Below are 14207 nucleotides of genomic sequence, written 5' to 3'. Positions count from 1 at the left end.
AGGCGTGTAGTCATTAACTAGAGAGAGATTAAAGCTTACATTAGATGTTTTATGCTTTAGTAAAATAGATTCCCGGAGCGACACGTTTGTCTTTTTTTGTCTTCTCCTTGCATTCATCAGATCTGCTATTAGAATGTCATAATTTTAATCTGTCTCATAAAAGGAAATTACATCTTTTCTCCTGACACATATAAAGATAAAGCTTGCACTTAAATGAAACAAGTAAGAAAACATAACATCCTTCTTTAGATAAAATCTGAATCCTAATCCTAGAAACCTGTAAAGGTAGCTTTATAACAGGAGACCAGGCAATGCTTTAAAGACCTTTTGTTTTATGTGCTGCATCAATGAAATCATTAGCAGATAAGATAAAGTAAATGCAGAGCTGTATACCTCTTGGAAATACAGTTCCCCGGGGAATTTTGCAAGGCCATTCATGTAAATCATTACACTTTCCTTTTAAGCTAGTATGACTTCATGGATTGGATCTTCGCTGGGGTACTTAGGTTAGTTTAAACTCTCTCTTCATCTCTTCCAATCTGTGACTTTTTGTTGTGCTGTTTCCGACAGCAGAAGGAAAGATGCAGCATCTCGTCAGGGATTCCCGTTCTTTAGATACGGTTACAAGGGAGCTCACGACCACGGGAACTCACTGGTGAACTTCAGGGGAACGAATCCTGGCTTAGGGTCACATTGATCACACCGAGATAATCACACAGCTATTACTAAGTGGCATTTTTAAATCGAGTAGCAAGCTGTACTGCTGTTTATCCTGCTCTCTCTCAGAAAAAGGGCGCTTAGCAGCTGGCTGTAAAGGAACCATGTCATTAGTGTGCGGTATTTCTTACTGACACGAAGAAATAGAGGCAATAATTTATGACAGCTTATGTTTTCCAAGCAGGAGGATCAGTGCAATTTATTAAGAGAAAAAGCTATAATCTCAACTTCTTTAAGAGAGAAAAAGAATTAATGTGGTCTTGACTTCAGTCAAAGTTTAGCAAGCACAATGTGGTTAAAGATGCTGCATATCCAAACACTGTATTCTGATGCCTTGTCGTAGAGCTCCTGGGGCTCTGATATAGCAAAATAGAACAGTTACATCACCTTTGTGCACATTCTCTGGATGTTGTGGAACTGGACAACCTGGAGACCCATTCCTGTTCCACCGAGCTGTATGAATGTACTAGCAGCAACTTGGGAGGAGGAAGGATCTGACCCTATGGTGATGTTAAAGAGAAGCACAAAGACACTGGAGAACAAACACCTCCGAGATTTCTGCAATTAATCCGAACAACTTGAACCGTGTGCAGTACGTAATGCACTACAGAATCATGTCTATAAAATTCTAGATGCAGATCAGTCCAAAACAGCATCTAAAATCCCAGTCATGCAGGGAATGCCAGCTTAGCGATTTTCCTCTGCGGAATCAGACCCCAGGTATTCAAAATATCTTTTGAAAATAAGTATATGCTTCTCTTCTGCTTGGTTTTCATTTTTTGTGCTGTACTATTTTAACTTTTCAGCTTATATTTCAGTGGAATAACAAGGTTTTCCCAGAGTAGTTTGTTTTAAAGAACTTTCTTTTATGGTCTTTCTAGCCATGTGCTACTTGAGCACCTGTAATTTGAAGTCTGTCTATTTTCTTCTTGAGGGCAACTTTCTTTTTTCCTTTTGTGGTGGAAAGCTAAAAGCAAAACTCTTGGAGCTTTTGTGCTGTACAGACAGATGACTTCTATTTTCAGACTGCATAAATAGCAGTTTCTCAGGGGAGTCAGTTTTGATTCTTTACAAAACAAAAATCAAATCGAAAAAAGGTTTGGAGCCCAGTTCTGCTCCTGCTCCTATAAAGTTTGTGTAAAGCTGTAGGAATCCCACTGAAGGTAACTGGACGACAGACTCCTGCACAGTTTGTTACTGATAGTGTAAAATGTTACGGTACAGCCAAATGGATCTCAGTTACTCCTGAATGTGTGAAAATGTCAGAGTCATAAGTCTGAGCTGAAAGCAGAAATAAAAGGGTTGTTACGTACTGCAAAATTAATTCAGCTGAGGGGAAAAAAAAAGTATTACCTGGACTAATCAGATGTTTAGTCAGGTTCAGCTGTTTGTATTGTGATCTGACTCACTCTCTAACAAACCTAAGTGGACATAATCAATTTTTTTTCAAAATAAAGCTATAAATTACTTCTAAATATAGCCCTACGTGGATGTTTATATGCATCATATGTAAGTATGTGTCTTACACACTGATATGCGTGTTTAATTAGACAGCCCGAAATCCCTGCAAGTTTGCTCCTCGTTTCGGTTCCTTAGTTTCATTAGGTTATTTTTAGATCACTTTAGATGTTTTATTTTCTCTGATTATCTAAAGCACTTTCAGTCAGGTGTAAACGTTTGCGAAAGAGGAGCAGAATGAAGGACACTTATGATATTATCTCCTAATGCCCAAAGCTGTTCCCTATAGTTTGTAGCCGTTGCTTCTAGTCCTATAGGATCTTCCAGGGCCAGATCTTGCTCCTCTACAGAAATTAGTTGATTTGAATTGAAAAAGCAGGTCCTGTGCTCCTCTCGTTGTGGATAAACTAAATAATTTTTGTTGGTTTACTTCCTTAATATATTTGTTTCTTTCCCAGGATTGCCGAAGCTGCTGCCTACAAAGGTTACGTGATCTCAGCAACCAGTTACCTTATCTCCATCAAAGTGGAACCTCTACCCAAGCTGTCTCGCAATCTCTCAGGATCTCCTCTGATCACCATCCAGCTCACCCACAAACTGGTAAGTGAAATGGAAACTACCAGTTGAGGCCATTGGTAGGGCTGTTCAGAACTTCATGGATTCTTTGTATTTCCCTTCTAATTTCTGTGGGAATTTTTAGTAGCAATTCAGGTGGCGTTTGTAACTACGATATTATATTTTTCCAATCACTACGCTTCAATGGCTTCTGTTTCCTTCGCTGCCAAAAGGCTGATTAGTGCACGTGTTGAACAAGGTGTAGTGGACAAGTATAGCTTCAGGCCTTTCCGTATGTACTATTTATGGATGCGTTTGTGCAGTCTGCAATAGGATGGTGTGAATTACTGCTTTCTCCTTAGAGCTGTCAAAACCAGGAATTCACTTATGTTTCTTGCGTTTGGTCTTAATCCACACTGAGATAATTGAGGTGTTTTGAATGTTCTCATGAATAAACGGAGAGAAAGAGCTCCTCCAAGGGCAAATACAGTCTGACGGGCAGAGCACCTCCGGGGATAGCAGTGCAGCGGGTTCGGATCACTGCAGTGCCAACCGTCCTCTCCAGAGAGCGGAGCGTTCTGACTCTGAGAAACAAGAAACAGGACGATCCGAGAAAACCTAAAGATAAGTTTTATTCAAACTGATCAATTTTGCTGAGACGTTTCAGTTTCACCAAATTAGCACATTCCAGCAGGGAACTGGAAAAAATAACTGGTTTTGTTTGATCTGGGAGATAAAGGCATCTCTCTTTGTCTTGTCAGTGGAACGGAGAAGAGCTGAGTTCAAACTTGGAGGTGCTGGCGTGAGGCAGCACCTGTGACCTACGTACAGCATTGAGTGGAAATGGAAAAGAAAGATTTCAATTCTTAAATGTTTCCTAGAAAACATCTCCGATATTCTTCCGAATATTTTATCTTTTTTTTTTTTTTCTTTCAACAGCTATTTTCAAGCCATTTTATCTTCTTCCTATTGGGCTTCTGATAAAAATGGAGTAGGCTACAGAAAACAAATATGTGAAAAGAGCCTAAGGCATAGAAATGAAAAGTGTTGTTTTGCTGACAGTTTTTCAAACTAAGGACTCTCCTGAATGTCCCTAGTTGCTTCTTAGAGGCACTTGCAAAGTGAAAACTCTGTATTTTGTGTAGATCATTTATAAAATGTACTTTGTTTTATTTATTTGGGTACCTCCTCATGCTTTTGTATGATGGTTTACTAGCAGGCTGTTAGACAAACCTGTGTGTTTTTTCTTTATGCCTGCTGATTTTAACAGTGACGATCACCAGGATTGTGGTATACAGATGATAAATTTTACATTTATCTGTTTTAGTCAGTAGAATCCCTAACTATGTGGTCTGAACGTGTCTGTCGAACATCCTATACATAACAGACACAGGCTGTGTGGGAGTTGCGGACTCCAGGTAGAGCATTTTGTGCTTTACATTGTGCGTTGGAGGGGTAGATTTTTTTCTCTCCCAGAACTGGCAATACCTTCACAGGCAGGCAGCTCTTATCTACTATCTCTTATCTACTGCGCTCACTTCCATTTTCCACCTGGGGGAATGTTCAGGTGTTGCTCATCCTGCTGACAGCTGCGACTCGTTTTCAGTGTTTGGGTCCCTCTGTGTAGTGTGCTTTGTGGTGTGTGTGTGTATTTATTTATTTTAAATGCTAGTTTTTAACATTCTTGTGGGAAATAGGGGAAACCTACGCCATTGCGTTAACAGCTTTGGAAAAGCAGCTCGGTGCTGTCTGCCCTCTGAAGCCTTTCACACGTTAGCAGCACAGGTCCTTTCTATCATACTACATATTATTGCACTCTCCATCGTTTAGTTCGATATGCTCGCTACTTTAAAAATAGAATTTAAAAAGTTAAATATTCTGGCTGCAAGATCACTGTGTTAAAGTATGTACTTTATTTTAAAGAGTAACAGTGAAGCTATTTATGTAAGTTTATGATTGAATATAATGACTAAACCAAGAGCATAAAATGTGGCTTAGAAACCTGTTTCATCCATTAAAATACTGTTTGCTTGTTGTAGTAATGGGAGAAACACTTGAAGTGGATACCAATCTCATTCTTATAGCTGCCTGTTTGTTCCACATAACGCTCTCAGTTTAACAGAGCAAAGTGTAACAAGAACAAGTGAAAAATAACAAGTTATGCTGGTTTGAGTGAAAATGAGTTAATTTTCTTTGTGCAGTTAGAAACCTTTCTTTTTCCTAGCTAACACAGTCATTATTTGGACTTAGCTTGAGAACAAGAGAACAGCCCAGCAGAGAGTTAATGTGTTTAATTGCTCTGGCCTGAGCTCTGCCCGCAGGTGTGAGGCATCGAGGGAGGGGACGGATGGGCAGAGCTGGACGGGCACCCAGACTGAGCAGTCAGGGTGTTCCAGCCCATTTGTGTCATGCTAATTATTCAAGGAAGGGGCTGATCTTCTGATCTTCTGCTCTCTCTCTGGGTTGTTCTCGCTCTGGCTCTTGACCCAGGTGAGTTGGGTTCGGGATGTTCAGTTTGGCCTTTTGCTGTTTTGCAGAGGTCTCTGGGCTTTTCTGCTTTTTTCCTTTTTTTTTTCCTCCCTTTGGGATTGGGACCAGATGCTGCTTCCTGGGACTGGCTGCTCAGCATGGACAGAATTCCCGAGGAATTGCCTTGGTTATCTTTTATTTCTATTTTTTTATATATATTTACTAGTAGTGTCTTAGTATCTTGTTATTAAGCTGTGTTTATATCTCAATCCAAGTTTCTCCCTTCCCTGTCGGTTTTTCTCCCCTATTGGAGAGCCAGGAGCCATAGGGTGTCAGAATCCATCCGTGCGTGTCTGGGAAGAGCTCTGCTGGGGTTTTCCTTTGGAGATGGGAAAGTCCAGGGGCAGGCAGAGCTCCTCTGCTCTCAACTGTGCTCCCGTGATAAAGTGCTGGTAGTTCTTGCAGTTCTTGGAGACATAAGGTTAGGGAACATTTTAATTGAGCTTTTGAATAGCTCAATTGAATAGCAATGGGACTTTTGCCTCTAAAAGGTACTTGGTCATCATCTTTTGTATGGCCAGCAGTGTACAATATCCTGAGGTTTGCTTAACATCATTACTGATAGGAAAATAGAAAGACAGAAGAACCAATTCCCATTTGTACACAAATATTAGCGCTACCATGAGAGAGAGAAATCAATGTGGAGCCAGTTTATTTTTATGGTGAATTAAGTGTTGACTAATTTATATATTGATTGAGGAAAAACAATGACTTTTGCTCACATCTGCAGAACAATGGTATAATTCTTCTCTGGATGGACTTTGCCAGAAAAACTTGAATAAAATGCAATTAAAACTTTTAGGGTGTACCACAATTAGGCAAAAGAAAAAAAAAAACCACCTTGTACTTTAAAAAAAATCAATGTGAAGTTCAGCATTTTGTTACGCAAGTTAAATCTTTGTTATAAAGAATACAGAAAATCCATTGAGTTCAAATGAGAAATGAACATAGTTACAGCTGATTTTCTTGCTCCTGGGCAACCTTAAAATACCCATAGTTATTATGATGATATACAGCATCTCTTAAAAATACAGCAATAGTTCTGTATGGCTAATGTTATTAACAGAAACATCCCAGGACTTTTCTCATGGGAATCCATTCTAAAAGCCTAGAAAGGTGCACTAACAAAAAATATAGATTTTCATTAAGTATATTGAACATTGCCTGTTGTAAGAATCAGGATTGCATTGTATTAAGCTGTAATTCATAGAAGGTTTCATTTCCATGTCAGAACAGACTTAATCCTTCGGCGGCACAGTTATTTCTCTGTCTTATCACTTATCTGTCCTGAAACAAGTCCTCAATGTTTCTTTGTAAATGAGTCCTTTGCCTTTGAGGTGGATACTGGAACAGGAGTGAGGGCATCAGGAAGCGGTTGAATGTTTTTTGAAGTGTAGAAGTAAAGTTTGCTTTCAATTTTAAGTTTAGTTGCTGACTTTAATTTTTTGGATATGTGGGTCATTTTTATATGCCAGCTTCCTCTTAGTATCTATAAAATTACCTCTTGCCTAAAGAAAATAACCACTGGTGACTGGAATCAGCTGTTGTCAATCTGCTTTTCCTCGTTCAAATTTCTGCTCACAAGTAGCAGTGCATCAGCAGTTGGAGGCCAGTCAATACCAAGCAATAACCTTTGAAAAAATCTTGCTTACTTATAAACCCAGGAATGAATTCCACAGTTATCCTGTTTTACAGAGTGGTGGCATTTTGTGCTGCTTCACTCTTGGTCTTTGATTGGACATTTGTCACAGGAGGAGAAGAGAAAATTGCAGGGTTTCTATTTGACATGATCAAATCTGGTCCAGTGATGTAGAGTTCTGTTCCAGTGGCAAAAGTAATTTTAAAATTCAATTTAATTCCTCTTGTTTAAGTTCCTCATCAGTGACCACATCCTCAAAGCATCCTTGCGTGTGGTGATGTCTTACTGCAGGAATTCCAGCTGGTTGTGCTACATTTAATGAACTGTCAGGGTTTCTGCTATAAAAAATTGTATTTTTTTTGCATGTTAATGTTAATACAAGTACACACATATTTAAATGTTATGAATAAAATTTCCTGCAGAGGTGAAGTGGCCAACATTCAGATCTTAGTAACTTTGTTTAAAATTATAAACAGGAAAGAATAACATAGCGCCTAGTCCCTAATCCCCACTGAGTATGGATCCTGTAAAACCTCTCTTGATGAGGTCAAGCTGGTTTGAAGTGGCAGAAGCAAACTGGAGCATTTGAAATTGCAAAAAAATGGATTTAGATTCAAAATGCCTAAATTACCTTTTTTTTTTTTTTTTTTTAAATCAATCAGAAATAGTTTTGCTGATTGAGAATTTCAGATTTACTGGAGTCAGACGCTTGGAGAGAGTATGTTTCCAAGGCTGTAAAGAGATACATTTAATATCAATTTAATTACAGTCCATGGTAGAACTGCTGAGTGCCATGGGCCCAAGCTTTCGGTCCTCACTTATTCCAAGTTGCACATTGGCAGGTTACACCCGTCAGACGCTCCGGGGGTGAGGGAGTTCAGGGTGGGTTTGTGGAACTGAAAGAGCTTAATTTGTGGCAATGAGGGTTGAAAAGTTGTCTTCTACTTTGTTCTGGTGATAAAGAAGCAGTGGGCACTTTCCAAATGGAATGAATTTATAGTTCGTAGGAAGAGGAATTGCAAAACTCTACAAGTCCGCTTAATGCAAATTGATTATTTCCCTTTAAATATTCACTATTTCTGCTGGAAAATGCTGTGAATATTGCCTTGGACCACTGAATGGGAAAACTAGAATATGATGCACATCCAGAGTGGAGTCCTCATAGCCAGAACAAAAAAGCAGGGATGGTAGAGGGAGAGATACCAGTTATACAATTTAATAGAGGCAAAAATTCTTCTCTGCTGCTGGTGATTAGCACCATTAGTACAGAAGAAATTGCCCAGATTTTGGAAGGAAGTTTGCCCTTTTTATTACACTCCTGAATTGCTGGATTTAACCAGTGATGGAAAAATAAGGCACCTGCTCAGCAGTGCTGTGATCTGCCTTTGCCTTTCCACGGTGGCATTTCTTCCAAAGAAAACCAGCGTCTCCTGAAATTGCACTAATTACAGGGCAGCAGCATGGCTAAGTATGGGCTCTGTTACAGCAACATCCCCGCTCTGAAACAATGCTTGTATTTACTTCACACAATGTGAATAAAAAAGTTTGGCTTAGAAAACAGTGATAATTTTAGCTCAGAAATAGCAGAGGAGTGGGACTTCAGAGAAATCTGTGCCTGCTCACATTTCTGGTTTAGCTGGTTTCCCTCCCCAATGCTGGTTACACCAGGCACTGCAGCTCGGTTCCCTCTGCTTTGCAACACAGCTGATAATGGTATTAAGCTGATAATAATGTTAAGAGCTAGTAAAAGAAACTTGTTGTTTTTCTAGCAGAAAATGTGCAGCTGCTGAGGAGGGACTTTCGTTTTTTCCCCTCACCTTCCTCCTCTGCAGGACTCGCCATCAGTCTCAGTAATCTCGATCTGTTCAAGCCGTCGTTTAATGACTAACACACGCTTGAACGGGGCAAGTGCGCTCCAGATGAAGGTGGGTGCACACGAGAAGCGCCTTGTGTGACAGCCGGGGCATCGTGGTGTGGGAGGGAGAGCGAAGCACGGAGCAGCATTTTCACAGGGGTTGCTCACGCGATTTGAATCGAGCCCGTTGCCAAGTGCTTGGCTGAAGTTGGGTGTTTGATAGTGCTAAACAAGGAGAGATGTATGTGAAAATCACAAACGGATAAATTACTTTTCTATTTCATTTATTCATGGAATTAATTTGTAGTAAATGAAGTTTGGATAAGTTTAAAGCTCTACTTCAGAATACTAACCTGTTCTTTTAAAAAATTAATTCCTTACATTCCCCTGTGTAATTTATTTTCCCCAGGTTGTTTTCTAAAAGATTTTTTTTCTTTCAGAATTTTTTTTTCCTCAGATTATTAGATTTTGGTGTTTTATTTGTTCTGCCAGAGTTGAGCCTAGAGATGTTTCCTGTGTACAACCAACACAGGGGGCTATACAATGTGCTTGATGTAAAGATCACTTTGGAAATCCTTATGGAGATAAGTGCAGAAAGTCAGGTCTCAAAGGTACAGGTATTTTTAGTAAAAACCTTTGGGTTGATTTCAGAGAAAGAAACAGATTGGTATTTCCAGTATTGGTTAAAATAAATTCTCAGGTTTAGTTAGAGCAAGTCTAATCTGGTCAACTATTTTTTTTTTTTGGTTGTCGTATCTGTATCTATATATCTCTATCTATCCTAATTTAGTCATATTATAGCTTGATATTTATATATTTGTGCATGCTTAATGTTTATATTAAACTCCATATTGCTGAAAAACCGGCCGTGCCAGATAATGTGAGGCTTTAACTAAGCCTGAGTATTTTGATAGAAGGAAGATGTAATTCTTCCATCCTAGAATTAAACCTCTCCTCTTATATTCTATACGGTGCACGGTAGGAAGAACTTACGGGGTTCAGATGATGAAATGTACTTTGACGGCTCATGTCAGGATTAGGGTGGAATTAATCCCTAGATGGACGGTTGATCATCTAGTGAAAAACGTTTAGTCACCAGCTTTTAGTCCAGTGCAAGTCATCAACTTCTTTATTTTGCATTCATGCTAATCAAAGAGCCGTGAAATAAATTAATCCTCTATAGTGTGACTAAATCTCTTTGTTCGGTGTGATAATGTAATAACTGCTGATATTACCAACATTTTGGAGATTCTACTGTGCATTCTGGATAAACAGGAGGAAGGGGAGATGTTGGGTACAGTGTCAGAGCGTCTTTTCTCTGTGCATTGGAGAGTTGGTTATACCCTGTATTATAAGGTGGTACAAAAAGCCTCCATAAGATCTAATATTTTTGCAATGCACCCATGCACAGGGGACATTTTACTTTTGTAGTCTCTCTGTGGCTGTAAGGTAGAGAATGTCTTAACTGAATGCCCAAGGAGACTTCTAATATATAAAGTTACAAGGGAAAATAATATTCTGTGCCACTTAAGGAATGGAAGCGGCGTGTGAATTATGATGCTCTTTGGCAACAATTTTTACAATAGACTTTATTAGCCTAAAAATATTTTAAACCATTTCAACAGCCATAATTTCAGGAGCGCTGCTGTCTGTATTTTTCATTCCTTGCTTTCTGTTATGATAATTGATGTCAAATACAACTTGAATAGCCAGCAAGAGAATCAATTTGAGGGAGCACCAGACACACCAGGGAATTTGGTTTTCTGAATGATGTTTGTAATTATTCAGCTGCACTGATGAAATCCTACTGGTTTCCACTTGTTATGAGGGATGACAATTCTACCCTCAACAAGTTGCAGAATTTCAGATTTGTCAGAGTTTGTTTTTGGTGTGGTGTTTTGCGGTTTTATGTTCTGTTCGTTCGTTGTTTTTTGTTTTGTCCCCCCCGCAATAAAATTTTTTTTCTTAATTTTTGGCATATGGCAGACAAATGCTAGCTCTTCTTTTAGGAGTATTACTTAAAGGCTCTCAGAACTGGATCAATATTTCTTTGTCAAGAAAGTTAGCCTTGCAATGTAATGTCATTAATTATGCACTCCCGCTAATTAAAAAAGCCAGAAGAGTATTGAATTTTTATTCTAATCTCTGATTTCTGAGTTTCACTTTCTATAAAATGGTTGTGTTATGATTCATACAAAACTTTTCCCCTAGATTTATGTAAGTATTAAAGTCCTGATTTCCATTGATTTCAATATATGAACTGTTGTGGTGATCTGTTTTCTGGTCCAATGGTTTTGTTTGTTCTTGTTCAAACTGGGGAGAAAACATATAAACATCCAGTTATATAAACTGGATAAACATTCAGTGGGGGCGGGTTCTCAGCAGGAGTTCACTTAAGTTAATAAAATGATGGCACTTGGTAGTAACCGAGGACATCTCCAGGAAAGACAGTGTCAGATTCAGCCATAGCGGCCCCCAGAATATTATTGTACAGCCTTTGTACTTCCACAAATTGCTAAAATTTGCAAAAATGTGACTACTGCAAACCTGCTGAACGCTACCAGTAAAAATGTGTTTCGGGCTGTTATTTCAGACTGCCGTATAAAAGCTTTGAAACTTAAACCTGCCTCTTAGGGTGCAGTTGTCTGGTGAATGGCAGAGCACGCTTGGAGACGAGGTCTGGACGTTCCCTTTCTCGGCCCTGCGAACGCGGCGCTGGGTCCTCCGGAGCTGTCACCGAGGAGCTGTGGCAGCTTCGCACTTTTCTCCTTCGCAAAGCAGTTGGGCTTGATGTGCATTCCTTCAAGGAGCACAAATATTTACGTTGAAATTCTGCCAGGAGTTAGACAAAGTGTCAGCGGGGGTAAAAGAGATGTGGGCGAAGGAAGAAAATCATCCAGGGAATAATTTATTATAGCAGAAGAAAATATAGCACGAGCACCGTTTCTGTTTCAGAGAAGCATCAATTTGCTCTTGGGAACAGTTGCCAGTGTGAGACAAATAGGCGAAAATTCAGCGTCCAGGACCCAGTTCTGTTGCAAACTGGCTGAGCGCTGGCAGCTCGTTCACTTCGTTGCTCAGCATGTGATAAGGCCAGCTCCGCTTCTCAGCTTTCGGGTCAAAGCTTTTGCTGAGGGAGCTTCAGAGAGATGCTCAAGGCCCATTTATTACTGAATTTGCAGCCAAAGAGGCAGGAGCAATGAAGACGCAAACGCAATGGGCTGCGTTCCTGCACAGCTCTGTGTCTGACCATGAAATCCCTGCCTTTAAATCCTAACTAAAGGTCGATAGTTTGTCTAACAGGGATTTTTTTTTTTTTTGACTTATTTTCTTTTGTAGATTTCTCTTTAGCATTAAAACGCACAGGAAGGAAGAGCAGAGTGGGGATGGCCAGCTGGGGGGGTGACGGGGGATGCTGCGCACAAATCGTTCAGGATGAACGTCCCGCACAGTCCCGTGGAGGGAACGAGCTCCCTATAAATGTGTTATTGAGCCTGATTATTTTAAGAAATAACCTCACGCTTATCCAACCACCTTGGAGCATGTGATGTCACTTTAAATCAAGTATTTCTCAGCTAACCACGTAAACATCAGACTCCCGTATATCCTGTGAACATCAAACCTGATGAAATGGTAGAAATATTTCCAGTAAAATTCACGAAAAGAATTGCAGAGACTCAGTGCTTTATTATGGTAAAATCTGCACCCAAGGGAACAAAAGCACAACTTCAGTATATAGTAGATTTCTTTATTGTGTGCTTCCAGTCTTCTGGCATCATCTGCAGCCTGTTGATTAGCTTTTTACTTCCCTCAACTTGAATATTTTGTATATCTCAGAACTGGATTTACATATTTTAACTCATTCTTTGGCTTTCTCTTGAGAAAAGTTAGAGCTCAGTAAATATTATTAAAACAAAAGCCATAAATACTTTTCCACTTGAGAAAAAAAGATCATTTGAAGTTTGCTTCCTGCAACTATCAACTAGCCAGCAGAAAATAAATGTACTGGCAAGAATATTTAGCAGAGCAACAAATTTTAAGTAGTTACTGAAGACTGTTCCTGAAAGGCAGACTCCAAAAAGCCCAATTTTTAACTGCGGCTCTTGAGTTAAAATTGCGCTGCTTCAGTGAGGAAAAAAAGAATAACCCATGACTCTGGGGATCATCAAAGTTACTGGTGTCTTGAATTTTACACGATGTTGAAATGCTCAGAACAGATGTTTATTCTTAAAACCCACACAGTAAAAAACCTCAGAAAACTCAGCCAAATACTGAATATAAAAAGAAAGAGTTGCTGGGTAACTTGCTCGTTGCCTCTTTAAAAGTCTGTGGAACATCCCAAATTGCTTCTCCTGTTATTCCTTAAGATAAAAGGTGGCGACTGACCAAGCGGTGATTCTTTTACACTGTTTGGGTCTGATCTTGCCGGCCTGAAACCTCCTGTCCTAGTGGGGACAGAGACTACGGAGACTCCTTATCCTGTCTGAGAAGACCCACAAAGATTTTCTCTTTTGGCCACGTTTACCTAAACTAGGTGTAACATCTTCAAGTTACGGAGTGAGCAGAAGTGCTGAATTTTGCATTTCTTGCAAGCTGTGACTTTTTTTCCTAGGTATCTACTATTTCTTGAGCTTTTATACATATTTGCCTGACTCTGTCTCCGTTAATGACATGTAACCCCTGCCCTGAGATTTACAGGATTAAATATAGTGATCAGTTGTATACAGGCAATTAATCAATACAATGACTCTGTACCAGGGCTACTTTTAGAAGAGCTGCTTTTCGCTTACACTTTACTGCTGCACACATTTCATCCCTATCTTTGCTGGTAGGCAAATCTTGTAGAACATAATTTTATTACTTGGTATCTAAGTTTCTATGTCTTTTTCATATTTTCTTTCATATCATCAAAGAATTTCATCTTCATGCCACAGGTTTTTGGGACTGACTTTTGCAGCACGTTTTAATGCTAGCAGAGTTGATTAGCTTCTGCATTGTATAATAGTAAACCAAAGTGTCAGAGGTGTATTTCTTGCCCTTCACACTAGACGAAGAGCAAACAAAACTCTTCCTGGACCTTCACTCACTGCTATTCCAGCAGGTCCATGTTGCAATTCAGAAATGTATGGGGCTAGATCTGTAAAAGTATTTGGATATCCAGTTACCCGCTATTTGGATGAAGCTGGCACCTTGTTTGCATTTGAAGACCTGGGTCAAGATGTGTTTGAGTAAGAATTTTTTAAAGTTATTTTAACACCCTGTATAATTGACATCTCCATGTTTGCTCAGCAGCACAGATTTTCTGTATAGTTCTGTACAGATATTGTTAGTTCTTCCAGGATATGATCCAGCTCATGCCAAAGTACCTGTTTAAAATGTATTGGCTGTATTACTCCTATTTGTCTCCACTGATATGAAGGGAGGCTGGAGTGATAAGCATCTAGATTTGCTCAG

The 14207-nt window shown here is 39.5% G+C and overlaps 1 protein-coding gene across 1 annotated transcript in view; it reads left to right on the top strand.

Moving 5' to 3' along the window:
- Nucleotides 1-14207, top strand: part of ADGRD1 (adhesion G protein-coupled receptor D1) — a 127433-nt gene that overhangs the window by 22187 nt on the left and 91039 nt on the right. The window contains exon 13 of the mRNA XM_065646347.1: nucleotides 2634-2775. Within this exon, the coding sequence (XP_065502419.1) occupies nucleotides 2634-2775 (142 nt within the window). The remainder of the gene's footprint in view (nucleotides 1-2633; nucleotides 2776-14207) is intronic.

The sequence above is a fragment of the Caloenas nicobarica genome, chromosome 16 (genome assembly GCF_036013445.1).
Source record: "Caloenas nicobarica isolate bCalNic1 chromosome 16, bCalNic1.hap1, whole genome shotgun sequence".
In the NCBI taxonomy this organism is placed as follows: Eukaryota; Metazoa; Chordata; class Aves; order Columbiformes; family Columbidae; genus Caloenas; species Caloenas nicobarica.
The sequence above is the reverse complement of the archived record's forward strand: the minus strand, read 5'-3'. Positions and strand labels throughout refer to the sequence as shown.